Raw genomic sequence first — 27,119 nt, forward strand, 5'->3', positions numbered from 1 at the left:
TCTTCTTCAGCTGTCAAAGTCGGGGGTACGATTTTTTCTAACTTTCTTAGATTTACAACGAATCTTTGGTAGTACTTATATTACTTTCCTAGCTTTCTGCTTACTACTCATATGGTCTATCAATCTATTTAGGTACAATTAGTTTTGGTCGCTCTTAGGTGGCCTAGCGCTGAGAGCGTGCTACTTGCAATCCGGAGGTCGCGGGTTCAAACCCCGGCTTGTACCAATGAGTTTTTCGGAACTTATGTACGAAATATCATTTGATATTTACCAGTCGCTTTTCGGTGAAGGAAAACATCGTGAGGAAACCGGAACAAATCCCAGCAAGGCCTAGTTTACCCTCTGGGTTGGAAGGTCAGATGGCAGTCGCTTTCGTAAAAACTAGTGCCTACGCCAAACCTTGGGATTAGTTGTCAAGTGGACCCCAGGCTCCCATGAGCCGTGGCAAAATGCCGGGACAACGGGAGGAAGAAGAAGAAGAAGTGTTGGCCGAACGTGACCATTAACCATTACAAATTGAACCGTAACGTTTACGGTTCGTCCGTTACGTTTTACAGTTCAATTTGTAATGGCTAAGGCTCAATTGTAAATGTAATCAACGTTCAGCCATCACTAGGTAAAATACTGCGAATCCATTGATTACATAGGTAGACTTATTAGGAATTTTGCAATCATTATTAGACTTGCAGGTGTACTAAGTAGATAATGACAAGTTAAACCTAAGTGATCTACCTAAGTTAATCGATGTCTTCTTCGAATGCGGGTCTATTGCGTGTTGTTTATTGGAAATATTAGGACTAAAGTGCTATTTATATTTGTACTGTAAGTTCAATTAGGGGGCGTCCATTATTTACGTAAAGGTATTTACTTATTAAGGAAGGGGATGGGGTCGAGGCAAATCTCACCCAATCTTACGTAGGAGAGAGGAAGACCTCGGTCTCGTTAAATATCACGTACGTAATTCATTTTTCGTAAAAAGGACATAAATACTGTAAATTACAAGAAAATATGAGATAGGGTGGAATTTCATAGTATTGTTGTGGTACTGCATTGGTTGAACCTTCATTCCTCTTTTTTCCAGTGTTTATTTCAACAATAAGTTTAGTATACTTACTGCAGTACTTATACCTAGAATCCAGAGGGCCTACCGCGAATCACGTTCGACGTGTTGCCTCTCTGTCGCACTTGTATATTCGTACTTAAGTGTGACAGGGAGGCAACACGTCGAACGTGGTTCGCGGTAGGCCCTCAGATGTCAATGACAAGAAATTTGGTTATTGTGAGGAGTTTGACGGTTATCGTAAGAAGAGTCGAGAAAATTTCGGTTTTGGCAAGTTTTGGCAAAAGTTATGTTTCGGCCAAAACTAGAGAAAAACCAAACCTTCGGTTCGACACGGGTTGCGCAAAAAATTTCTGGTTTCATTCGAACACCCTTACCCACCTCTACGTGCCCTACAGGAATTTTTGCCGTACCTACCATGACAAGCATGGAACATGGAAACGTATCATACTTAAAGATACGTAGGTCTGTCAAATGTAGAGGTAGATACATCGGTATCTGCATCTTTTGATTAGGAGGAAATATACCTTCATAACGCTGGCGGGGAATTACCGATCGAATGTTTTTACCGAACGGAAACTTTGCGTAAGCATAGTTCACAGAACTGCCTCATTTATTGTCATCCTCATAAAGTTAGTACTAATATAAAGCGAAATTCCTCTACCGGTGACGCAGTCTAAAAATCCGATTTTATTTAAGTCAGGTGCTCTCATCGGGACAAATGCGCCTACAACCGTAAATAAGATAAGAGTTAAATGAAACGTAAACAATAAAATTTCATATCGTTGTTTACCTCAACCAATAGGTATACTAGGTATCACATTTTTTTTATCGGATGGTCATTGCGAGTAAGCTCATTAATTATAAAACCTGAGTTTTGAATGGTGAAATAGATTGTAATGCAAACAAATGACACAAACACTTTTGTGGATCGCAATTTTATAGTTAAAATGTATAGGTATGTACGGTCAAGGAATTTAATTTCCTACCCATTTCGTACCTTGTCACAGTGACAAACAACATGAAACTCGCTAGAGACCTCATACTATTGTCACTATGACAAGGTACGAAATGGGTAGGAAATTAAATTCTTTGACTGTACATAATATAAAACGCTATTAAGTACTATTGGAAATCGTACTAGTGTATTTATTATTATCAAATTGTAAATGAGACGGAAGACAAACGTAGGTACTATTACGTACGAATTTGTCCCAAGTTTTATCACAACAATTTGTAAACTTTTAATTATTTCTTAGTTAAAATTATAAATGTTATAATCATTGTTACTTGTAATGTTGTGAAGACCACAATGACCTCTTTATCGTTACATGTATCGTATAGTCAAACGTAACTCAACACAGGTTTTGATAATACAATTAGTAAGAATGCTTGTAATATGTAACCATAGAATATTTGTTACTTTTTGATGACTAATGTAGGGTTGCCATACGTCCCGGTACGCAGGGACATGTCCCGGTTTGAAGCATGGTGTCCCGGCGTCCCGGCCGATAAGCGAATTGTCCCGGTTTAAAAATCAGTACCTGGGCGACCGAGCTTTGCTCGGTTATAACTATTTATTGTAATATGGTGGTGTATAGGTGACAATCTTTTACTACTTAACACTGGATGTTTCTTGCCGTCCGCGTCTTAACCCGCTGGACCAGACGGACAGTGACCGGCAACACGAAATTAGCGACCATATTTTGCGTCGAAAGAAAAACGCATGAAAACTCGAAAACGCGTTTTCCCAAACATAAGACTAATCTAGATCGATTGTTTACCCCCAAAAACCCTCATATACCAAATTTCAGCAAAATCGTTAGAGCCGTTTCCGAGATCCCGGAAATATATATATACAAGAATTGCTCGTTTAAAGGTATAAGATAGTTATTTAATAGAGGGCTGGACTCGGTAAACAGTAATATACCTACAATAAACGCGACTAACTAGCTAGGCTAATCGTACGTGGATAGAACGACGTAAGCTGACACTTGTCCGTTCACGTTTTACGAATTTACGTCAACAGTGTCAACACATTTCGGGATTTTCTTTAAATGTCCCGGTCAGAGTCCCCACACTTATGGCACTACCCTAGACTAATGCCATAAGTATAAACAGTAAACGGAATTTGCATATTGATTAAAATTTCTTGTAAAGAGAAAATAGTGTATTTAGGCTCTAGAAGCTATCTAATATAAATAAATAAATAATAAATAAATATTATACGACATTATTACACAAATTGACTAAGTCCCACAGTAAGCTCAATAAGGCTTGTGTTGAGGGTACTTAGACAACGATATATATAATATATAAATATTTATAAATACTTAAATACATAGAAAACACCCATGACTCCATCTGCCCTTACTGGGAGCAAACCCAGGACCATTGGCTTCATAGGTATGATAGGTAGGATCACTACCCACAAGGCCAGACCGGTTGTTGGATCAAACTATTGAAAATGAGGTTTAATAATTCGTATGAATTAGCCAATATAGTCTCAAACGGTTTTTTTTTTGTAACATTCCAAGGTTTTGTAGTCATTTAGAATTTTATTCCAATAGTTTCTCTCTTCAAAATGTAAAGGAAATGAAAAAAAATGTATTTTGTAACATTATTTTAATACATGCATAAATATTTCATCTACACATTAGTTACATTATTTGATACTTATTGAGATTGTTCCCCTTATTGTCTGATATTAATATTACTTTGTATACATCACAAATCACAACATTCAAATATATTTTAAATAGCATCAAAAATAAAATGCAACAAATACCTCACATACTATGTACGGCAAGACATTTAAACTTTATCTGGACTCCATAAGTTTTAATCATAATCTCATTGAGCTAACATATTATTCTACAACTAATTCAGTAACATTAGCTTTGGTGACGAGAGCAACCAAGCTGCCACTCTGCGGCCTGTCTTCTCCCTTAATCCATTTATCAAACAGTTGAGCCACATATGACAACGGGGTCCATGTGCTATGATCCGCTTTTGGCATCCATTTCCTGTTCATCTCGGTGTCCAGTGTTATAGGCATGATTGCAACGGCTAAAGAATTCTCAGGTAAACCTGAATCTTTGGCTCCAAGGGATTTTGTGAGCTGATGAACAGCAGCCTTAGCCATGCCGTAGCCAATCATGCCAGGAGTAGCATCTAATGCTGCTTTAGCTCCGGTAAGGGCAAGTAAACCACCCGGGGCCAGGTACTTGGCAGCGAGAGTAGCAGCAATGCTTGAGCTCCATACTGACTGACGCCACATCAAGTCCGCTTGCTTGCTCAGCTCTTTAGCAGCGTTGCCGCCAGCCCAGCCGCCGGCTACACAAATAACCGCATTCACTTTCTGACCTTGCAGCGCGGCCGCAAGCTCGGTCACCACGTGTTCCTCCTGCTGCACCCACGAAGCGTCCTTAGGAACAGTAATGTTCACGTCAGCAGTCTCGTTCGGGTTCAAATCGACATTGGCGACCCACCAGTTTGCAGATTTAAAGTGGTTCACGCACGCCGCGCCGAGCGCGCCTCTGCCGCCGTAAACAACGATCCTTCCGCTGACCATTACGACGTGTTACCGCGACTGGAGCCCGGGGACAACTAATTAGTTATTTGCGAGAATGCAACCTCGTTATCTGTGTTGCGGTAACCTCGCCTCTCACTTTTTTACCGAACGCAACGGCACGAATGAGCGGAGCGCTACGAAGGGCAGTTCGATAATTATTATCGCTGTAGTATTGTGGGAAGATATTAAGTTATCATGCAACCTGTATTTCTACTGAATTTTAACTTTTAAGTTAGGTATTGATTTTCACTTGTTGCGAGCTCTTCTAGTTAATCTAGTTTACTTCATTTGACAGAAGAAAACCAGCCTCCCTAACACTGACAAACAAATGACGTCACACGTCAACAGTCAACTCAACTCAACATGTGACGTCTCCATCTCGCTCTGCTCGCTTGTTTCTCTGATTTTGTACGGATTTTTGTGTTTTTTCGATATTTCGTTCATGGTTTTTTATCGTTATGGTTCGTGGTAAATATAAGAAGTCTACATCCATCTAGTTGTGAAACTGCGTAAAACGGAACGGGCGGATATGGAAATCATCTTGCGGTTGGCAGTATTAATATATCCGTATAATTCTCAATTATGATTGGTAGAAAAGTTACTTGTTAGGCTACTATTGGTTCTGTTGAAAAAATAGGCGGAAGTGTCAAAATTTTAGGCGCTAGAAATTATAGAGTAGAAATAAAAGCAACAATATCAAACGAAGTTTTTATTATTTCAAGTTATGAGTATTATTAAAAATCTTGAGTTTTAATTCTTAAAATATCACAGTGCAGGTTTTAAATGTACTCATATAATGCTTTTATGCATAATTTATAGTTTAAACATTAATGTAAATGAATGAACCTGAATCCTTACAGTCAAACCAAGTTGGCAGCAATTTTGATAGCCTAACCTATGCAAGTGTTAAGTAAACGTCATAATTTCATAGAAAAAAGTGGCAAATTTAAAAGATGTAGGCGCGAAGGATTATCTTTGCATAGAAAATTTAAAGTTCGCGCCCTTTTCTGCTGACAAAGTTGTTTGACCGGCTATAAAATATAAACATTCTCATGAGACAAATTAAGAATGAGTAATCTAACTTTACATTATCTTATGATTACACTTAATAGGCGGGTCCACACAGAGCGGGCACAGGCGCGAGGCAGAAGAAGAGAGAATTAACAAAATATAATTAATAATAAGGCAAAAAAAACTGATTTTCTAACATTCTGCACATGTGATGTTACTTGAGTTATATTTTAATATGCTGTCCATTTCCATTGAAAAGAATACGCTTATAATTACATTAACAGTTATTCCTATAATTTTAAATAATAAACTGGTGTCGTTCAGAGCATTGGCCTTGCGCAGGTGATGTTCGCGGTTTATGTTGAAAATAAGGCTAAGAACTACCGCCACGATAGCTGACACAACCTAAAAAAAAACAAAAAAAAAAACAAAATATAAAAATTTGCTCGAAAACAACAGTTGAAAAATAGAAAAAACAAATGTAAAATAATATAACTCTGGTATACCGACTTTGTAAGGAGAAAAAGGTAGAAAATTTAAAAAAATTAAACGAGAAGAGATATGACTTCCCATTAAAAATTTGAATTTTGCGCCTTTTTCTACTGCCAAAGTGTATGTTTCCGAGTTATACGAATATAGGCAGACCAAACAAGTGATCATTAAAAGAAAAAAAAAAGGGTTTCCCCAACTAAAATAAACATATCGATACTAATGTGACCATTTAATATGAATATGACCCAATTCTACCAATACGACTAAATTAGTCTACAACTTCTACATTTATTAAGTGGCATTGGCACTTTGCATATACTACGCTTTCATGTTCAAGAACTTATCAACGATGCTCGTTGTCCTATTTCCATAGAAATCTTGCGTGGAGAGCGCGGGGTCAAGGCCGAACGTCATTTTGATTACGTCACAGAAGACTGAGCATGTCATGAGTCCCACCGAACCGTGATACAGCCAATCAGCGATCTTCTTCTCTCTGTGGCTTCCCTCATTGTCCATGAATGATATGATTATTGCCATAACTCCCGCGCTCGCCTGCATAGAGTAAACATTTTCATGAAAAATCTAGAAATATAATAAACGAAATGTAAGTATTTTTTCCAGGTTACCTAAGTACTTATTACCTATCTCTTAAATACATTTGAGCCCCTATGGATTAATACTATAACTGCGGCCTTACTCATAATTAACATAATATATTTACTAAGTACTGGAAACTTTCAAGAAACAGTGCCATTTCCTTTCCTTAAATATTCATTATTAATATAATTAAGGCGTTCTAAAATCAAAGGGCTGTTTGAGTATTCTAAACCAAACGCCGAAATGACAATATTGACCACCGAAATGACGAATATAAAAATGACTATGACGTCATTGAGGATCACCGCCGAGGGTTGGTCGTCGTCATCATTCAGGTCCAAGCCGCCGATGACGACGAAGAGCAAACCAACCAGCAGCTAAAACAAACATTTAGCTAGTTCAACTTATTTTTATCGTAACTATCTGAGATATAAGTAAATTTTCCGCTCTACATCTACAAAGAAATCGATTTTCGCCGTTGATTTTCTACCTAATTTATAATCAAAACTGACCTTGATATAATAGTTTGAATAGTTTAAATATACAGACAGCGTTGAATTAAGCTACACAAACTATTTAAAAAATGCTGTCTAGGACTGGATAGGTATTACTAGTGCCTGCATGATGCTTTATCTATAGCGAGAGACGTTCGGTCGGCAATTAACGGTCTGGAGAACAGAGTTTTGCCCTGAAATTTTAAATGGAAAGAAACAGTTTTATACACATTATTTTTTTCCCAATAGATATTATGTTTGTAAAACTCATAAAGGTTGCTGTACGACTTCTCGTTATGTACGCGATGCAAACATGTGGCATTGCGTAACAACCTAGTTAACTACATAATCTATCTCCAAGTATCTTGCGAGCGAAGAGTCAAAGGCCGACACAAGCACATTGAGCACGGTGATCACAAAAGCGGAGGCGGTGGTGGCGTAGTTGACGCGCTGGGCTGAGACGCGGTGCCGAGGCTCGTGGAAACGACAGTCACGGAGCAAGTTTAGAGAGAGCAGCACCAGCCCCATTGCTACCTACAGTTCAAAATCAACAATGCCGGTGGAACAATTTTCATTAGGTATACGCAGGACCTTAAAAAATCTGATAGTATAGTACTTACTTATGCTACCCTGTAAAGTAGATTTTGTTTACTTATCTATGTGTGAATTCTTACCTGCAGATTTTTTTTAATGCAGCTAAGATAGTGCAATCCAAATACCTCCCATATCGTACCTCAATAAAATAACTAAAATACCTAAGGGTTATATTCATGTTACATGTGGTCGCCGCTGCTCAGTGGATCAACGTCATACTTGAGTTGAGATGGATACCGAGATGTTAGGAATGATATCGCTCCCTAGGATTCTTGCCAACACAATTAAAAGTTATCGTCGAAAAATAGGATGTTATTGTGTCGCAATACAAGTATAGCGTCGATTAACATTGGAGAGTGAGCTTTCCAGGGTATTACATTCTAGGAGTCGTATTAGGCACATACGTTATGTAGCATTCGTGTCACATCACGGCTCCTAAGGTCATACAGCACCAGAGATGCGTTGGAGTTGAGGAGAGGATTTACTTACACCTGATTATCTGTTAAAAAGATACTAGTAAATTTATCTCCCTTAGGGAAACCATACTTTATGCAGACATGCTTACCTGCAGCACTATAGAAACAGAGATGAGAACGACAAGCAACGTGTAGAACTCGTGCTTAGGGCCAACTTGGAGCACGTACTTCAACTGCGACGCATTGGAAGTGAGCAGCGCGATGTCCAGCATGCCCTGTGCCACGGTCTTCTTGGTGGCATAGCGGTTAGCGTCGAGGCCTTTTACCTGGGTAAAGTATTTCCTTTATAAAACAGGGCATAGAGAATTAATAAGAAGAAAATGTTGAGTGCTTACTCCGTACATCAGTTTTGGTACCAAAACGCTTGTTACTCGTATTTTCTTAGTCGACAACTAGCATCGACTATCAGAATTACTATTAATATTCTATGCTTACTTCTTATTTCTTTATGACAAGGGTTACAATGGCATTTCGACTTGGGTGTAGGAGTAAGTGCGAATGACTATGATAGTGAGATAAAAGCTTTTTGAATTATAAAACTGATAAAAGGTTTTGGATAGAAAAGAAGTTATAAAACAATGGTCTGCTTAAATGCTAGCAATCCCAAACCTTTTACATTACAAGTTTGTACATAACGCACGTCATATTTATTTATCGTATGGCTTAAGATAATTCTCTACTTACTGTAACAAAAAGAATTACTCAAATTACTTGTGCACTGAGAACTCCAGTAGACGCATCCTGTTCCTTTGTTACCATTTCGTCTATGTCCACATCCACGCCACGTTCGCACGGAGCATCGGTATTATCCTTATTGCGTTCCATTTTCAAAAATTTAAAAACACGAATTCGAATTATAAATGTTCAATTGTTCAAACTATTCACCGATACTTGGATACGTTCCGACGGCCACTAAGTTCTGATTGAGGCATTGTTTTTCGCCGAGCGAAGGAAATTCGTTATTTCCTTTAAGTTAAGCCTTCGAGCGCGGTAGTGAAACCGAATTTTAAATAATTACCAGCGTGTTATATTGAGCGTAGGTATGATGAATCAACCATTGTGTAATCTACCAACCTGAGCTAATTAAAGACGTAAGTACGTACTTACGTATATGGAACGATCCCGACCAAATATGTTCATTTATCTCAAGTAGACATATCGCTTAGGTACGTTTTCAATAAAAATAGAATATGAGGACAGACTATTCAACCGATTAAGATATCAACTTATATGCATATTGCTAAATAGGTATTTATGTTTTCCTGGGAACTGTTGTAGCCTATAACTATTACATAAACACGCTATACAATAAAATATTACACACTAAGTTTAGAAACTATAGTTTTCTTTTATAAAGTTACAATCATTTTTTTAAACATCCGCCAATATAATTCTTTTTTTTTTATTAAATTGCAGAATTTTGAATGCAATCTTTAAAGAATTTCAGATGGCGTATTCCATATCCAAGGTAATTAAAATATGTATGCTACATGTAGGTATGCTAATGTTTTAAAGTAGTAGTACCTAGGAGAAACTAGTATAGCCGTGTCAATGCTTTTGACGCGAAAATTTAATTCAAGACCAATACTCTTTTTTAAATGGAAAACAAATTTCTCTAAAAAGGCATGTTCATCATGTGCTACACGCCTTTTCCTACTGACAATTTGGTTTGCCAAACTATGTTTTCTCCCTAAAGGCCAGTCCAGACGTAATGATCCAATCGACCCATTTGATTAGGAAAAAAAATTGGCGTCAATCTCATCTAGCGTTCACAGTGACTCCACAGGTACCTACCTACACATAACTGTGTCAATCACCAATTTTAGACTTTTGGTGAGTTTCGCGCGCTCAAATTTACAAAAATTGCCCCTAAGCGCGCATGCTAGCTTTGAAAATTGTCATTCATGCGTCCGCATCTCCATTTGATCAGTCAAAAAACCTAAAATCGAATCAAGTGAGATCGGCGAGTAAATTTCATTTTCGCTCCACACCACCTCCTGGTTATCAGGCAATTTAATCAGATTGGGCGAAAGTTGTCCCCGTCTGGGCAGACCTTGATTAAATTTTTGATGTTGGTAGCGAAAAGGCTTCTACAGTCGTTGCAAAAAATGGCATGTGATTAGTCACTTTTGTCAGTAGAAAAACGCGCGAAATTCAAATCTACTATGGGAGCACCACCTCGCGCCTATTTTTTTTCATTTGCCTCCTTTTTATACTGCAACGGACGAAAACGGTTTGCCAAACTATAATATAAGCGAGTAAATTGGGTTATATTATCACTTTGATTATCTAATGGTTGTCGACCGGATTCAGTAAGTTTTGATTTTAAAACAAACGTGGGATTTCCTGATTATCCATACTGCGTAATTTGTTAATTTTCAATTTGATTAATAATCAAATATGTAGGTAATGTAGGTATTAAAAAAGTAATAAATATTTTTAGATAGGTTATGGATAGCGATGGGCGCGATGGCTTTATACGTAACTAGTAAGTATTTACGGACAAGAATGCGCACGAGTACCTATTGTCTAGGTTGAAATTTGTAAATGTTCAAAAGCTAAGAACAACAAGATGATGTTAAGACATATTCACTATTTCGGAGTTAGGAACGAAGAAGGAGATTACAACTCACATAGGTGAAAACAGACTCTATTCTCAGGTTAAAGTGCGTATTCTAATTTCTAATATGCGTGCGTGCGTATCCCAAGAGCCAGCATCTGTGACATAATTTTTGATGAAGATTGTACCGATCGACGTATGAAACAAATCGTGAGTGACGAAATTTTAAATTCACTGAACAAGAACTAAGCCTTCAACAATTAGACTACCATGAAATTTGACTCGTGTCTAAAAAAGATAGTATTAGTTCCTTGATAGACGAAAACTTACCCCATTACGCAGTCCAGCGGGCAAAATCGAAGCCATTTTAAGAGTCCCCTAAACTCCTGTTAACTTTTAAACATTTGAAAATAGAATATTCGAACGTTATTCGCTTTTATTTTTATTTTTAGAACCTTAGCATAGCAGAAGTATAAAGCCGAAGCTTGCGATGGTGTAAAATCGATTCGGTATCCAGACAACGGGGACAAACAATAATTCTTCTGCGATATAGTTGGTCTGATTTACGAGGGCTATAGTTGGGCGATAGCTATTGGTAAATGTCAGTGTCAGGCGACTCGCCGAGGTCGTGTTTACTTACAAATATAAAGTACTTTGAATTTAACGTATATTTTTAGGGACAATCTTACACAGATCAACCTAGAGCCTAGACCCAAACTAAGCAAAGCTTCTACTATGGGTACTAGGGGACGGTATACATACGTTATGTATATACATACTCATATACATAGAAAATTCATCACACAAATAATGCCCTTACCTGGGACCATCGGCTTCATAAGCAGGGTCACTACCCACTAAGCCACACGGTCGACAAATCACTGGAATTTACAGTATTGACAGGTCCATTTGATCCGAAAAGAGATTGGGACCCAAGCTTCGAGGCGTTAGCAAAGAATATCAAGCGGGAAAATGAAATGAAAAAACTTTAAATTAGCTGGTGGGCAAAGTAAGGTGGGCGGTGAGTAAGGTTGCCAGAGCTCAACGAGGGTGGGAGGGGGTTAGGGTCGGCAACGCGCATGTAACTCCTCTGGAGTTGCCGGCGTACATAGGCTACCATCAGGCAGGCCGTATGCTTGTTTGCCACCGACGTAGTATAAAAAAAAGTAAGCTAACTTTTATAGGAGACGCGTCAACATGGCTAGAATCAGACCAAGTTAAGCTGGCAGCGATTTTAATACCACAGACTGTGAAAGTGTTATTTTAAACGTCAAACGTCTATGAAATAATGACGTATAAACAACACTTGCATAGTCTGTGCTATTAAAATCGCTGCCAACTTAGCTTGGTTTGATTCTAGCACGAATTCCGTACATTGCACATTATATATATATTTTTTTGTTATTATTTTATTTTATTTCTTCAACGAATTCAAATGTAGAATCTTCTTTATTATAATTAATTCCGCCTTGAGCGGTGCCCTCTTTTTCATAAAATTGATTTTCATATATGTATACACATGGCATTTGACGACCGGTCTGGCCTAGTGGGTAGTGACCCTGCCTACGAAGCCGATGGTCCCGGGTTCAAATCCTGGTAAGGGCATTTATTCGTGTGATGAGCATGGATATTTGTTCCTGAGTCATGGGTGTTTTCTATGTATTTAAGTATTTATAAATATTTATATATTATATATATCGTTGTCTAAGTACCCTCAACACAAGCCTTATTGAGCTTACTGTGGGACTTAGTCAATTTGTGTAATAATGTCCTATAATATTTATTTATTTATTTATTTATTTATGGCATAACATGATTGGCATAACGCTACTTCGCATAAAAGCCATTACACTAATAATTTTGATTCGCCTAAAAATCTGTTTCCCTAATAAGTATATTATTCCCATACTACTTATTCTTTGGCCGTATGTAAAGTCGGATTTTCCTAACATCAAAGTTCATAATATTGAACACGTAGAACAGGTGTTTCTACTAATTAATTTTGAAAATTCTAACATTATAACATAGAACTATACCTCAACCCTCATAGAAACGAAGTGCTACCAGAAAAGTGGATAAGGTTAGGTTAGAAGTGCGATCCTCACAGAAATGAACTGCTACTAGAAAAACGGGTTAAGTTTGGTTAGAACTGCGACCCTTACAAAACCGAATTGCTACCAGAAGTTTGTTAGGTTATGGTAGAACTACGACCATCACAAAACCGAGCTTATACCAAAAAAGTGGGTTAGGTTAGGTTAAAACTGACCTTTACAGAACCGAACTGCTTATTAAGAAGTGGGTTAGGTTAGAACTGTGACCCTTACAGAACCAATCAACCAGAAAAGTGAGTTCAGTTAGATTAGACCTGCGAGCCTCACAAAGACGAACTGCTACAAAGTGGGTTAGGCTAGGTTAGAACTGCGGCCCTCACAGAGACGAGCTGCCACCAGAAATGTGGGTTAGGTTAGGTAAGAACTGCGACTCTTACAGAACTGAACTGCTGCCAGAAAAGTACTTACATATAGTAACGTACGTACACATTAGTATGATAAGTTTTAGCATATTAAAATTTAGGCTATGCGCTTTAGCATCTATGATTATGCATATAGAAAGATTCGACATTAAACAATTATAACATTTAACCCGTAGGATGGACAACTCTTAGATGAAACAAACTTAGGTGCATAAGTCTTAAGCTTAGGCGTATAATCAATTTATTTGGATCAATAGTTATGCCAAACGTTGTTATGCGTAGTGAAAATAGTCAAAACAAAGTTATGCGTTTCAATACATATAGACCCCGCTATGAGATCTGGCAACTTGCGATGAAAAATACGTAAGTATGAAACAACCACTTGTCAGTAGAAAAAGGCACGAAATTCATTTTTTTTATGGAAAGTCAAGTCTTCGCGTTTACATTTGTTTAATTTGTCGCCTTTTTCTACGGACAAGGTTGCTATGCCACTGCCGGAGTATATTTTTTATTTAAATCGAACTCATTATGCCAGAAAACATATGGTAACGCTTTTCATGAACTGCAGTTTAAGGGACAGCGCCATCTATCATGTACTTGGTAATGGTAACATTGAGAAGAAAAATCTTGATAGCGCGATTCATGAATTCCACTACAATTAACACTTGAACAGTGCAATCCAGCGCAGCGTGCGAGTTGTAAACTAAACCAACCCAACCAACACAAGTAAGTGACTTGACTTACTTGTGTGTGAAGTAATGCTTAAAAAAAAAAAAAAACAATTATCAGGAACTTTACTACACGAATGTAACGTGGAATTTGATAACTAAATAAATAGACTCGATGAAAACACCATCACCATGACCAAGTGTTACTTACGACCGTGGATTAAAATTAATGGAATAAGTACGTAATTAGTAATTACTTAAGTAGGCACACCGATAACTTAAAGGCAGTGTAATATTTAGAATAAAATTAACTGTATATATTATGTATAATTATGTCTGTGTTAGTTGTTAATTATGAAATACAAAAGAGAAACTATTACATATAAAGCATCAGCTGACGAAAACAGGAAAAAACTTTTAAAAGTATATTTATGTTAAAATTAAGAGTAGGTGAGTTGATTTGTATTTTCTCGTTACTACAGCTACTAAAAGCAAGTGAGTGAATAATTAAATTACATAAATTTTATTTAATCTCGTTTTTCACAGGATCAATAAAATTCGTATGTTTAACTTTTAAAAACTCGCGCGAAGTTTCTCATACATTTCCCTATTTTATTTCACTTTATTATAACAGAGTTGTGTTTTCTAACATATGTGTACAAAAAATCTACTTAATAATCTTTATTTCTGTATAGAATTTATCAGATGTTCCACATGGTAAATAACAATTAAATTAATTTCAAAACCTTGCTAAAATGAAACGTAGACAACAGCGCGTCCTCGTCGACTCGTCAGTGTGATCTGTCAAAAAATGTTTCCATTCGTTCTCGTGTTGTTTGGAAAAATATAAATCAAAACTACTATGTTTTCGGCGCTAATCATGCGTAATTTTAACTTCGTTGTGTAGCTCTGTGTTTCGCTTTTTAAGTGTTTGTGTTTTGTGTCTCAAATAATGAAGGAAACAAGCTAAATCGCCAAGTGGAATTCGCCATCATTAACATTGTTTTAGCGGGACGAGCCCATATATTTTTCTAGATGCTGCCTTCTATGCCAATTTTGTTTACGAGAGATAGCCAGGATGCTTTTGGTAATAAAATTGTGCCGAGTACTAGTTCTTCCACTCAGAATTTTGCTCCTAAAATTGCTATAAACCCAGAGGTGAGTCAGGTATTAAGGCGTTCATGTGAACTATTGCGTATTCATGGTATTATTCGTATATGTTGCATTCTCATTAAATAACGTTTATTAAAAGTTTACTTGTGTAAATAGGTCCCTTACAGATATATTAACTATACTGGAATGTATTATATTCAGCCTTATATTATTATCTATAACACACAAAGTTGGTAAACACTAAAGCCTGAAGATGACATTACAAAAGTCTATGAATTTCAGTGTTTAACTCAGGATTTTTTGTATATTTCAGCCACCTCCTCAAAAAGCTGATCAAAATCCTTCATTGCCTGTGCAGAATGAAATCAAAAATGATAATCAGGGTAAAAACAAAAATCCAGCTAAGGCTCTTGAGGGAACAGAGGCCAATGCATTAGATGCAGGTAAATATTTTAGCATTCCTATGCTCATATTTTTGCTTTAACACTGTAAGAATGTAGGGATGAAGAAATGTGTCATTAAAGTAGGTCACAAGAGTTGGCAACAGACATTATTTTTATAGGTAAACAAAACTTGGTAACATAATACTCATAGTGTGGTTGGTGTCTATACACACTGGTTTTTTTTAAATGTATTTGTAATATAACAAATTAAAAAACAATGTATATGTGCACAGAAACGAAATAATCAGATTTTTTAAAATGTATTTCTAACATGTTTTGTATTATTTCAGCATTAGTTAGATCCTATTACACAAAAGTACAATCAAGGTTTTCTTCGAACCAGTCGGTGCCTACCAATAAGTTTGTACAGTTCCAAAGTCTATTGAAATCTTTCGACCCTGCCAAGGAGACTCCAGTAGAGTTATATAGGAAGATAGAGCAGTTATTTGGTGTAGAGCATAAGGATTTTGTAGAGGACTTCTTATTGTTTTTGAAGCCGGGTCAAGCAGCGCAAGTGGGAAGATTCTCCGACCATTTAATGTTGATGAAGATGACAAATTTTATAGAGTTGTTACAAGTAAGTATAGTATCACTTAACCCATTCAGCGCTAATCATGACATGCCTCAACAAAACATTTCCTCTACATACTGGAAAACCTATGTTATTTGACTATGATGTAGTGCTACAACCATAGCTCACTGTTGACTGTGTTAGACATATTAGAGCCAAGCATGATTTCTCCTTTGAATTCTGTCTATGTAATTTTTTTTTTGCCATAATACAGTGGAAATATTAGTAGGTGCATAATTGTAAATCTACAGTACACATGGTGCTACTTTACCGCACTAGTGTGAAAATTAGCATATTAAGTTACTGTGTCGAACATTTAAAGGGCCATATGTACTGTAAAACGTTGTATGATACAACTGAATAGCACTTACTCAGGATCACTTATTGTTCATGAATTGCCATTGCCATGTTAAAATAGTACATCACGATACATGTGCGAATAGTTTATTCGCAACTCGTGTCGATTTAAAACACTCCCTTCGGTCGTGTTTCAATATATCGCCACTCGTTTCGAATTTCCTATTTTTCGCACTTGTATCGTAATGTACTATTACAGTACATATGGGGCTACTTTATAGCACTAGTGCGAGAAGTAGCATATTATGCTACTGTGTCGAACATTTAAAGGGCCATATGTACTGTAAAACGTTGTACGATACATGTGCGAATAGGTAATTCGCAACTCGTGTCGATTTAAAACACTCCCTTCGGTCGTGTTTTAATTTATCGCCACTCGTTTCGAATTTCCTATTTTTCGCACTTGTATCGTAATGTACTATTTTAACATGGCAATGGCAATTCATGAACAATAAGTGATCCTGAGTAAGTTCTATTCAGGATGCAAATGTAAGTGCTCATGACTCATTTATCTCTGTCATTAAGTTTTTTTTTATCCCCAAATATCTTGACATTGTGACTTCTATAAATTTTTCATGGAATTAGCCCAAACTTGCATGTTGCATCTCTTTCCTCAATATGCCAAATGAAAGTGAGTAAAGTGACACAACCATTCCTAGTAATAACAAACCATAAAGGGAATGTTAGGCATGACATTAACTGCACTTTGTTCATATTACATATTTGTTTTGTGGTTAACAGCAACCATTATTTTTACCCTTGTTAAGACTGACCAAGAGTGAAAGAGATGGCATATGAAATGACCTCAGTAGCATAACTCGTGTCGATTTAAAACACTCCCTTCGGTCGTGTTTTAATTTATCGCCACTCGTTTCGAATTTCCTATTTTTCGCACTTGTATCGTAATGTACTATTTTAACATGGCAATGGCAATTCATGAACAATAAGTGATCCTGAGTAAGTTCTATTCAGGATGCAAATGTAAGTGCTCATGACTCATTTATCTCTGTCATTAAGTTTTTTTTTATCCCCAAATATCTTGACATTGTGACTTCTATAAATTTTTCATGGAATTAGCCCAAACTTGCATGTTGCATCTCTTTCCTCAATATGCCAAATGAAAGTGAGTAAAGTGACACAACCATTCCTAGTAATAACAAACCATAAAGGGAATGTTAGGCATGTCATTAACTGCACTTTGTTCATATTACATATTTGTTTTGTGGTTAACAGCAACCATTATTTTTACCCTTGTTAAGACTGACCAAGAGTGAAAGAGATGGCATATGATATGACCTCAGTAGCATAACATGATCCTTTTTGATTTTTTAATATATATAACTGGTTAGGTAATCAGCAAACAGAAATCAACTCTATATTGCCCTGATTATCTTGTTTTCCTTGTTTATTTAAATACTTTATTTACCAGTCGCTTTTTGGTGAAGGAAAAACATTGTGAGGAAACCGGGCTAATCCCAAAACGTCAAGTTTACCCTCTGGGTTAGAAGGTCAGATGGCAGTCGCTTGCGTAAAAGCTAGAGCCTACACCTATTCTAGGGACTAGTTGCCAATAAAGTCCGACCGAGAACGCTTTTTTTGTCTTGGCCGAGACCGAGACCGAGACCGAGATTCAATGGGATTCTCGGCCGAAAACAAACATTTATAAAATAGAAAGAAAAGACGAATTTTGCACTAAAAATGTTTTTATAATCGAAATTCGACGATTTATCAGCAAAAAGTTATCATAGGTAATCAATTCGTAGCGCTATTAAATAGTATTTTTAGGGTTCCGTAGCCAAAATGGCAAAAATGGAACCTGAAATTATAGTTTAGTCATATCCTTATGTCTGTCGGTCTGTGCGTATGTCACAGCCATTTTACTCATAAACTATAAGATATATTTTATAACCAAATTTGGAACGTAGGTGTAAATGTATTATGTAAGTTGCTTCTTAGTTTAGAAAAAAAAATGAAAAATATATTTTCAAATATATAGTCCATACAAATATAATTAAAAGTTAAAAATAATTCATGTGGCTCATCATTAGATATCTAGGTCTATAAAAATATACATATAAAGATTACTAAAAAGGTTTTTTTTGTTAAGTCAATATTTTTGGAAATATTTGCTCCAATAGTGTGATCTCCTCTAACTTTTGAACCGGGAGAGCAAAACCATTTTCAAAATATCTAAATAATAAAGCTTAATAAGAAAATATTTTTTCAGGAAAATTATTTAGAATATGGTCGGTTAAGCCATTTAAGAGTTATAAAAAAACTGATCTTATTAAAGCGATGAAAGAGCCACTAACATACGCCCTTTTGCTTGTACGACTTTTTTGTATTGTGTGAAGTTACGGAACCTTCCATTATGCGTGATCCGACACGCACTTGGCTGGTTTTTTCAGTACGGATGAGCATAAAAAGAGGTACAATAATAATAATCTAAATAAAGAGTTAAGTATATATTGTAACCCAAAAAATCCGACACAGGTGTCGTTTTGTACTTACCTACTGCTTTGTTTTTTCCCGTTAAGGGTCTCCCCAAACCAGTCGACGCGGAGTCGGCTTTCGCCGAGTGTTTTACACCACACTATTCGCATTTAGCCGATCGACCGTCTCCGCGGTTGGACACCTGCGTTTAGCAGTCTCATCCTCCTTGCGGCCGTAGAGACGCCCGATCGCCTGCGACTTGCTATCGCAACAGTTGTAAAGCGACGGTCGGCTCTCCCGTGCTCCGTCCTGCCGTCGGGACGTCAGACAGCACACGTACAGCCGTTGAGTCCGACGAACAGATGTAGGACAGCGGGTGATCGGCAATCGTAAATCTCATTTTTGGAGACTGGTTGTTAGTAACAACCTGAGTTTGAAATTGAACAGACCTGTAAGATTATTTTCCTTGGTAATTGTTACATATTATATAATAACCTGTGATGATGGATATTTTACGTAGACGGGCATGGAAAAAAAGGCTTACCAGCATTTTTATCGTAGCCTACTTGTTGGAAGAGAAAAGCACCTACACCAGAAAAAGCGGAGGCGACCGTGGGTTAATTCTTTGTGGCAATATAGATTAAGTGAAGGTGAATTTAATTTACGATATCCTCGTTTGAGACTCGATCCAAAAATGTTTTACGATTATTATGGCCGTCATTGGCTCTGTTCGGCCGTCGTCAGCTATGTTCGGCCGTCGAAGACGCTGATCGGCTTCCGCCAGCTCTGACCGGTCCTTATCGTAGGTACTCGGCCGTGATCGGAGCCGTTCAACTCTTTCCGGCACCGTACGGCGGTATAAGGAGATTTATGAATGCGAACGTGTGCGGTAGGCTGCAAACAGCGTCGTACGAATGCGAACAGCTTTACGGCAAAACGCCGTTTTCCCGTCGAAAGACGTCGTTTCGCGTGGGCCGAGCCGATTTACGACTTATTCGCTCTTATTGCGTTGACATAAAGCTTTTTCCGTACGCGATTTGCCGAAACGGCGTCGAGTAGTTTGGGGAGACCCTTACACAGATACATTTAGTATCAAAATATCCAGTGTCATCTTCCACTCACAACAAGTTAAACTAAGTTACATCCCGAGCACAATATACACTCATTTAATCATCAATAACAACAACCCCAAACGAAAAGACCCAAATTAAATGAACAAGTCATTACTTGCAACCACGCCTATCTGATCCCAACACTTATACTCTGTATCTTTAGGTATTTAAATAAAAGTAAACAAAATCTACCCTCAAATGGCTCCTTAAGCCAGTTTAGGGTAGATGGAAACATTACATGATCAAATAATGTAGGTTAAAGTCAGGTCGTTTAGTGACAGATCTAGGCGGTTTTGTATTTATGGTGCTAACCAATAAATGTTATAACTACCCGAAAATTTACAAATTGTTTGTTTACTTTTATTTAAATACCTAAAGATACAGAGTTATAGTATTTGATAAGTAATTGGCTTAAAATGTGGATACAAAACCAATCAAAATCACAAAAAACGTCACACCAACCGGGCGATGCAACCAACGGGTGACTTAGATCCCGGCGCTCGTGCGCGGAAAATTCAAATTCACCAATGATAACTCATTGCCTTGCCTAGTCTCGGTCTCGGCAGGAATCTCGGCCCATTTTGGCCGAGAGCCGAGACCGAGATCTCAGCTCGATTTTCGGCCGAGAATGCCGAGACCGAGACCGAGATCTCGGTCGGACTTTAGTTGCCAAGCAGAAAGTGCCGGAACAACGCAAGGAAGAAGCTTAAACTGCATTAAATAATAAATAAATAAATATTACATAAATAATAAATTAATAACAAATAAATGATAAATTAATAATAAATAATTAATAAGTATCAGAAGACAATCTTACACAAATCGACCTAGTCCCACAGTAAGCTCAATAAGGCTTGTGTTGTCGGTTCTTAGACAACGATATATATATACATATTTATATATTTATTTAATCTTTATTGCACAAAAGAAAACCTTATAGTACAAAAGGCGGACTTAATGCCATAAGGCATTCTCTACCAGTCAACCTTTAATAGAGACAACAACATATAATAGAAATATATTGAAAACCACTTAAATACATAGAAAACATCCATAACTCAGGAACAAATATCTGTGATAAACACACAAATAAATGCCCTTACCAGGATTCGATCCCTGACCTGCTTCATAGGCAGGGTCACTACCTACTGGGCTTGGAGGCTGTTGAAGTATTTAAGTGAGCATGGCAAGATACATCTTAAAATGACGATATGCTTAAAGTTTTCTTTATATCAATAGACAGTTCCACACAGAGCATATGCACGAGGCAATTGCCTCTGTGTGGACCCGCCTATAACATGAATAATTTAAGTGCCTTTTAAATTCTGCTCTCAAAATGTGCATAACTGTAAAATTTTAGCCCAACTTGATTTGACCTGCTTTAAACATTCCACCCTAATATTTATTACATTGCCACCCACATTATTGAAATTATTCACTATGACATATTTCGTTGATGGAAATGACCGAATTTTCTATTTAACCCTTTGAACGCTACGTCTCTCGTGCGCGGCGCGTCAAACCTTGTCAGAATGCAGGAAGGTTGAAATTGGGCTGTAGCATCGCGCGTTAGTTGACGCCTTTGGCGGTCAAACGGTTAAATTAAAGCATGATATCACTGCTTTAGTTTAAAATTTTTATTTCACTGCTCACCTTTTACCATTTTGCACCAAATGTTCCATTGCATCGGTTTGTTTGTGTATGTTGGTACAGAATATTTATTTGTATGCTGAGCGAATCACATTCTACTAATAAATCTAATTATAAACATGTGCTTTTGTTCTATTGTTTTATTATATGCACACACTGCTGACTATTTGTAAGCCTTATTGCAAAGAAATAAGATCCACCAATAATCAGTGGTAATATGGTTTCTTTCAAATTATAACGACCTTATAAGCTTATAACAGTTATATCCCTCCATATTAAGGGTTTTTTTTTTCAGATTTTTCCGATCGCATCGATATTTTTATGCTTTTATATACAGGAAGTATATAGAAGCATAAATATACATGATGATTGAGCAACTGCACAGAACAGTCACTTTGATATTCTTGGATATTGGGTGTTTAGGTCAACACACAATACCGGTATTCTTAAATGTAATACCGGAATTCCGGTAATTTTTAAAACATGCGAAATGTACAGTACAAACCATCTATACTATATACATTAAAAATTAATCGGCTACACTAAGGGGCCCACTACACGCCAATCGCATCAAACTAGCATCTTACTCTCATTTAATAATTATTGATATGCATATCTGAGTATGTGGTGATCGGCGTGAGATAAATATCTGACACCGAATATTTCTGTAGTGATATGTACATAGTTCGTTCTTTAATTATTGGCAGATACGGCAAACAGTGGGAAAGAGCAAGGAAATGTATTAACAGAGTTTAAAATTCCCTGTAAGATGTAAGATAAGCGATAGCTTCTTTTTATGTAAAATATGACTACGTATTTTAACCATTTTTGCTAAAATTGAAGCTATGAAACATTTGAAGCTTTAAGACATACCTATGTGATCGCGTGACAAAACATATTATGCATCATAAATCTTGAACGGCCGCTATGTACTGTACCAATCCGCAAATTAGCATTTTCCGTAACATTTTACTTAAAAATTTAACTAGATCCATAAAATAAGTCCGGTCAACGTTTTTTGTTTTATCAAAACTTGAATTTTATCGAGCAAAGGCATTGTATTATTCTGGATATTTCTTTGCCACCCTTTGGTCTCGGACCGTCTAGAACGCAAAATTACTCGTGTAATATTTTGCCGTAGATAGTAGTAGATAAATAAAGGTCTAAATAATTGTATTCATTCTGTGTTCTAGACCGTTTGCGATGTAGACTAAAAGGGATATAGGCAAAATATTACACTAGTTATTTTGTGTTCTAGACAGTCCGAGACCAACCCTTTGCCACGCTTTGTACCACCTAATAGAATAAACATGTAAGTGATGTACTAAAGATACATTAAATAAGTTATTCCGTTGAACTGAAAATCCGTAGCTGGTACATAATACCTAATTAAGTGACTGGTGACTGTCACTACGTTATATACACTGAAACTCTTTAGGTTATTTTCTACTCTGTTATCTATGAGTCTAGGAAACAATTGAATAAAAACAAGAGAAGAGTATGTTTAGGTGGAGTTAAAATTAAATTTATGAAGAGTTACAGAGAGTTGTTTAAATACGGAGACACAATCAGGACCAGGACTCCTTCTATTCATATTGTCTCACACACTAAAAAGTAGGATAAAATTATCGCCAACCGTACAAATAGCGATATTGTTTGATTATCCTCTTTAAAACTATTAGGACTTAGGACTTTTTATGTAATATTTGGCCTTTTCATTCCTAGTTTTTTTATAAAAATCTACATTCGTATTCATTACGGGATCCCGGGATTGATGAAGAGAGTGTCGGTATTAATACCGGTATTCCGAGACGTCCGGTATTTAGAAGCCCTAATGCCGTTGCTTATAATCAGACTATGTCTGTAACTAGAACCAAAGTTTCAGAAAGAGTATGAAACATATCCAGTTATGCACATTTTGGTTGGTGGTTATATATATATAGGCTTTGTACTGTACATTTTTAAAATTACCGGAATCCCGGTATTACATATAACAATACCGGTATTAAAAAATGCCCTAAACGCGATCGCGGGATTCCGGTATTGAAAACCCGCATAGACATTTCCATTTTCTACTTAAAATCACTAAACTAATTGTGGGAGGCAAGAATTTAGAATAGGTTACGCGGTTATCACGCGATGCGGATCCGTTGCTCTGGTGTGTAAGCGAGACAGCGACATGTATATAGCGATGTCACGCTCGGAGCACCCAATGCGAATACCGCTGAAGTGTAGATGGTATAAAAATAGATGCAATAATGTCATCTAGCTATACCTAGTATGGTAGCTATACATTATATTATATGTATTCTGCATTGGTCGTCTGTTACTGTTGAAAGTTAATGTTGGTGTGCATTAGATAACTCAGTGGACATCCTGTTTTATCGGAGCAATCATTTCGTGTGCACTATGTTTTCGTTACTTTTGCGCAATATTTTTCTGACTGTCTCCGTCTATAAACTACAGAGAAGGTGATCGCAACACATTTTTCTGGGATCGCATTTTGAGGGATTTCATGTTTGAAAAATAATGCTATTAGCGCCACTTGCACCATCCCACTAACCCAGATTTAACCGGTTAAACCTGGAGTTACCTCGGTTACCAGTGCAATTTGACACTGCAGGGTTAACGGGTTAACCGCTTAACCCCGGCTTAGTGACATGGTGCCAGTATAAAATGCACCTTAATGCTTTACAGAACAATAAGATGTTTGTACCTAAGTACACCTACATAAAATATGGATGCACTATAAAAACGAATGCTGTCTCTTTCTTTCCAGACGTCTCTGTCCCGAAAACCGACGGTGCTCCGCAAGGTTCTCCGCGCCATTTCGAGCGCGCTCGTCGGCGGCGCCGGCGCCGAACTGAAGACCCGCGTGACGCCACACTTACGCGCGCACCCGAAGCTCGCCGCCATGTTCAAGTCGCTGTTCCCTGACGAACGACCACCTGACAGGTATGTTCTCTTTCTCGCCAACCGACGGTGCTCCGCAAGGTTCTCCGCGCCATTTCGAACGCACTCGTCGGCGGCGCCGGCGCCGAGCTGAAGACCCGCGTGACGCCGCACTTGCGCGCGCACCCGAAGCTCGCTGCCATGTTCAAGTCGCTGTTTCCCGATGAACGACCACCTGACAGGTATGTTCTCTTTCCAGTCGTCTCTGTCCCTCAAACGACGGTGCTCCGCAAGGTTCTCGCCATTACCAGCGCGCTCGTCGGAGGCGCCGGCGCCGAGCTGAATACCCGTGTGTCGCCGAACTTGCGAGCGGATTCGAAGCTCGCCGCTATGTTCAAGTTGCTGTTACCCGACGAACGACCACTGGATAGGTTAGTGTAAAGGGGCCCGCTGATTACCAGTTCACCGGATGATGGCGGCCTGTCAGTTATTCGGAATTGATCTGGTAATCAGTGGGCCCCTTTATAGTAATTACGTGACTTCTATCCTCCCTAAGACAGAGTACCCGGAATCAAGGTAAAATACGTAACACCCCTTGCGTTTTTAGCGTCTATAGGCTTCAGTAACGGCTTGTCAAATGGGCTGTCTGCATGTTTACCGCCAACTTGGTAAGCACTTTCCAAGAGTTCTCTTTCAAACTAGCATGAAGTAAGGAAGAACACTAGTGCAACACGCTTCAACGGATCAGACATTGTGAAAACGCTCTAATGTGAGCATTCTTTGTTGCAGTTTATACGAAACCGGCGTGGACACGTTGCACGAGAGCTTCCTCACCGACGACAAGGGTTACGACGTGTGGACGTTTCCCGAGGAGAAGTACAATCGGAGGCAGCCCGATGACAGCAAGGGGCTTGACACTGTGGTAAATATTTACCTACTATAATAGATATTTGTGTACAGTGCTGGATCTCAAATTGAGAAGGAGTTGAATCCAATGGCGTGGCGGTAGGTTTAGGTAGAGACGTAAATAATATGGAGGGACTTCGATACTTGGTTTAAATGACTTTAATACATCTTAGTGACTTAGAGACCCAAATTTGTTAAACAAAGCCATTATCTCTTTCATGCATTGTTTGGCTACCGAAAGGACAGCTTTCGTTCCGAGTAAGAAGCAACAAGCCCGTTAAAAAAAAAATTATACCGCCTTATCAAAATAGTTCAGATTCGTATAACAGACCATTCGGAAATAACCTGCTTGACTGTTCTACACTACTCAAGTTTTTCTCCTAACCGCTATTATGATTTTGACCCATAGGTAAATGTTTTTGATGTGAGGTTGAGGTTTTTGAACGGGTTTTCGGTAGAACAACACACAACCGCACTTCTAGAGAACCTAGAGATATAGGTACAAGGCAAAGAAATACTTGCTTATGTCTCTATTATTCCTCCACACTATGATTCTTATATATGTCGGCTGTACACACGTCGAGAAACCCCGAGGCAGGTTGAGAACGAGTGTGTACATACTGTTCCCTCGCCTCGCCCTCCTCCGATGGGTTCTGTTTTTTGCCGAGACTTTCGGCAAGGGGCTCGCGACGAGTGTGTAGAGCCGACAATATAGAGCATATACCACAAGTCCTAATTAAAGAGTCAATATTCAAAAGTGGTCGTCAGATTTATTATTGTCTGATTGTGTATAAAAATTTAGTTGACAGTTGGAAAAAAATCGTTTTAGGACTCATTCATAAAATTTCTACATTGGCTATGTCCTGCAGATGTTTTGAAATTCTGAATGAGTGGCATTCATAGAGAAGAAAAGCATAATAAAATGGTATATTATTTCCAGTACCTCCACGGTCGGGTGTTCCTCCAACACGGCAGGATGCTCCGAGCAGCCTGCGTCACCTACCCCTACAGCAAGGAACCCTATCGGGTGCGATCCGACGAACCTAACCCCAAACCAAAACCCCAGAAGAAAAAGAAAACCCCCAAATCACCCACCAAGAACATCAAAGACGTCAACGACAACACGAAAAAAGAAGTACTTAAAAGCCCGAAAAAGAATGTAAAGAAAAAAGAGAAGGAAGTGTTAAAAAGAGAGAAAAAAGACAAGACTGTAATCACAGAGGCCCCCAAGCCGAAAATCGCGAAGATCGAAGTCACAGCGACTGAAATTAAAAAAGAAACTAAAAGTAACTGGACTAGGGATGAAGATAAGACTATGTTGCAAGTATTAAAAGGCGAAGCGGGATCAGAACAGGTATTCGGAAGGATACAGGAGTCCCTTCCCCATAGATCTTATACGGAAATCAAGGAGAGGTTCTGCCACGTCATGAGTTTGCTTCAGGAGATGGCCGTTGGTGAAGTCACGTAGTAACCCGAACTGATTATTGTTAAGTGTATTTATAATTTTTTAATGAATAAATTTATTTTTGACTTTTAGACTTTGTTGTTTCGCTTATCAGGATTACTGTTTACATATCGACCATATCGTAATCTGTTGTTCATCGGTGAAGGGCAGAATGACAGACCAGTAAAACTTTTCTGCT

At 37.9% G+C, this 27,119-nt stretch overlaps 3 protein-coding genes across 7 annotated transcripts; 1 reads left to right on the top strand and 2 right to left on the bottom strand.

The window, feature by feature from the left end:
- Positions 1-3,668: 3,668 nt before the first annotated feature.
- LOC133527566 (dihydropteridine reductase) lies at positions 3,669-4,888 on the bottom strand. Its single transcript, XM_061864624.1, has one exon. The coding sequence runs from the start codon at positions 4,632-4,634 to the stop codon at positions 3,930-3,932; it is 705 nt and encodes a 234-aa protein (XP_061720608.1). The 5' UTR covers positions 4,635-4,888; the 3' UTR covers positions 3,669-3,929.
- Positions 4,889-5,101: 213 nt separating this feature from the next.
- Positions 5,102-11,376, bottom strand: LOC133527570 (ninjurin-2). Of its 5 annotated transcripts, none has more exons than XM_061864629.1 (3): positions 9,010-9,694; positions 8,388-8,564; positions 5,102-6,050 (listed from the first exon to the last, which is right to left on the bottom strand). In XM_061864629.1, the coding sequence occupies exons 1-3, from the start codon at positions 9,121-9,123 to the stop codon at positions 5,838-5,840; spliced, it is 504 nt and encodes a 167-aa protein (XP_061720613.1). In that variant the 5' UTR covers positions 9,124-9,694; the 3' UTR covers positions 5,102-5,837. The 5 variants fall into 5 exon arrangements, with proteins under 5 accessions (XP_061720613.1, XP_061720612.1, XP_061720615.1 ...); XM_061864628.1 differs by having other exon boundaries at positions 6,000-6,689; positions 9,010-11,182; XM_061864631.1 differs by lacking the exons at positions 5,102-6,050; positions 9,010-9,694 and adding exons at positions 6,545-7,111; positions 11,189-11,376.
- Positions 11,377-14,790: 3,414 nt separating this feature from the next.
- On the top strand, positions 14,791-27,014 carry LOC133527551 (uncharacterized). Its single transcript, XM_061864608.1, has 6 exons — positions 14,791-15,157; positions 15,426-15,555; positions 15,846-16,132; positions 24,458-24,633; positions 25,360-25,492; positions 26,417-27,014. The coding sequence occupies exons 1-6, from the start codon at positions 15,035-15,037 to the stop codon at positions 26,942-26,944; spliced, it is 1,377 nt and encodes a 458-aa protein (XP_061720592.1). The 5' UTR covers positions 14,791-15,034; the 3' UTR covers positions 26,945-27,014.
- The last annotated feature ends 105 nt before the right edge of the window (positions 27,015-27,119 follow it).

The sequence above is a fragment of the Cydia pomonella genome, chromosome 18 (assembly GCF_033807575.1).
Source record: "Cydia pomonella isolate Wapato2018A chromosome 18, ilCydPomo1, whole genome shotgun sequence".
In the NCBI taxonomy this organism is placed as follows: domain Eukaryota; kingdom Metazoa; phylum Arthropoda; class Insecta; order Lepidoptera; family Tortricidae; genus Cydia; species Cydia pomonella.

Bases quoted from the DNA above. Each gene is read 5' to 3' on its own strand.
- LOC133527566 (XM_061864624.1), bottom strand. From the start codon at position 4,634: ATGGTCAGCGGAAGGATCGTTGTTTACGGCGGCAGAGGCGCGCTCGGC.
- LOC133527570 (XM_061864627.1), bottom strand. From the start codon at position 9,123: ATGGAACGCAATAAGGATAATACCGATGCTCCGTGCGAACGTGGCGTG. The intron at 8,565-9,009 runs GTAATTTGAGTA...TACTTTACCCAG, and splicing joins CTGGAGTTCTCAGTGCACAA to GTAAAAGGCCTCGACGCTAA. The intron at 7,112-8,387 runs GTAAGCATGTCT...TGTTTGTTTTAG, and splicing joins CTGTTTCTATAGTGCTGCAG to CTGCTGGTTGGTTTGCTCTT.
- LOC133527551 (XM_061864608.1), top strand. From the start codon at position 15,035: ATGCTGCCTTCTATGCCAATTTTGTTTACGAGAGATAGCCAGGATGCT. The intron at 15,556-15,845 runs GTAAATATTTTA...GTATTATTTCAG, and splicing joins GGCCAATGCATTAGATGCAG to CATTAGTTAGATCCTATTAC. The intron at 25,493-26,416 runs GTAAATATTTAC...TATTATTTCCAG, and splicing joins GCAAGGGGCTTGACACTGTG to TACCTCCACGGTCGGGTGTT.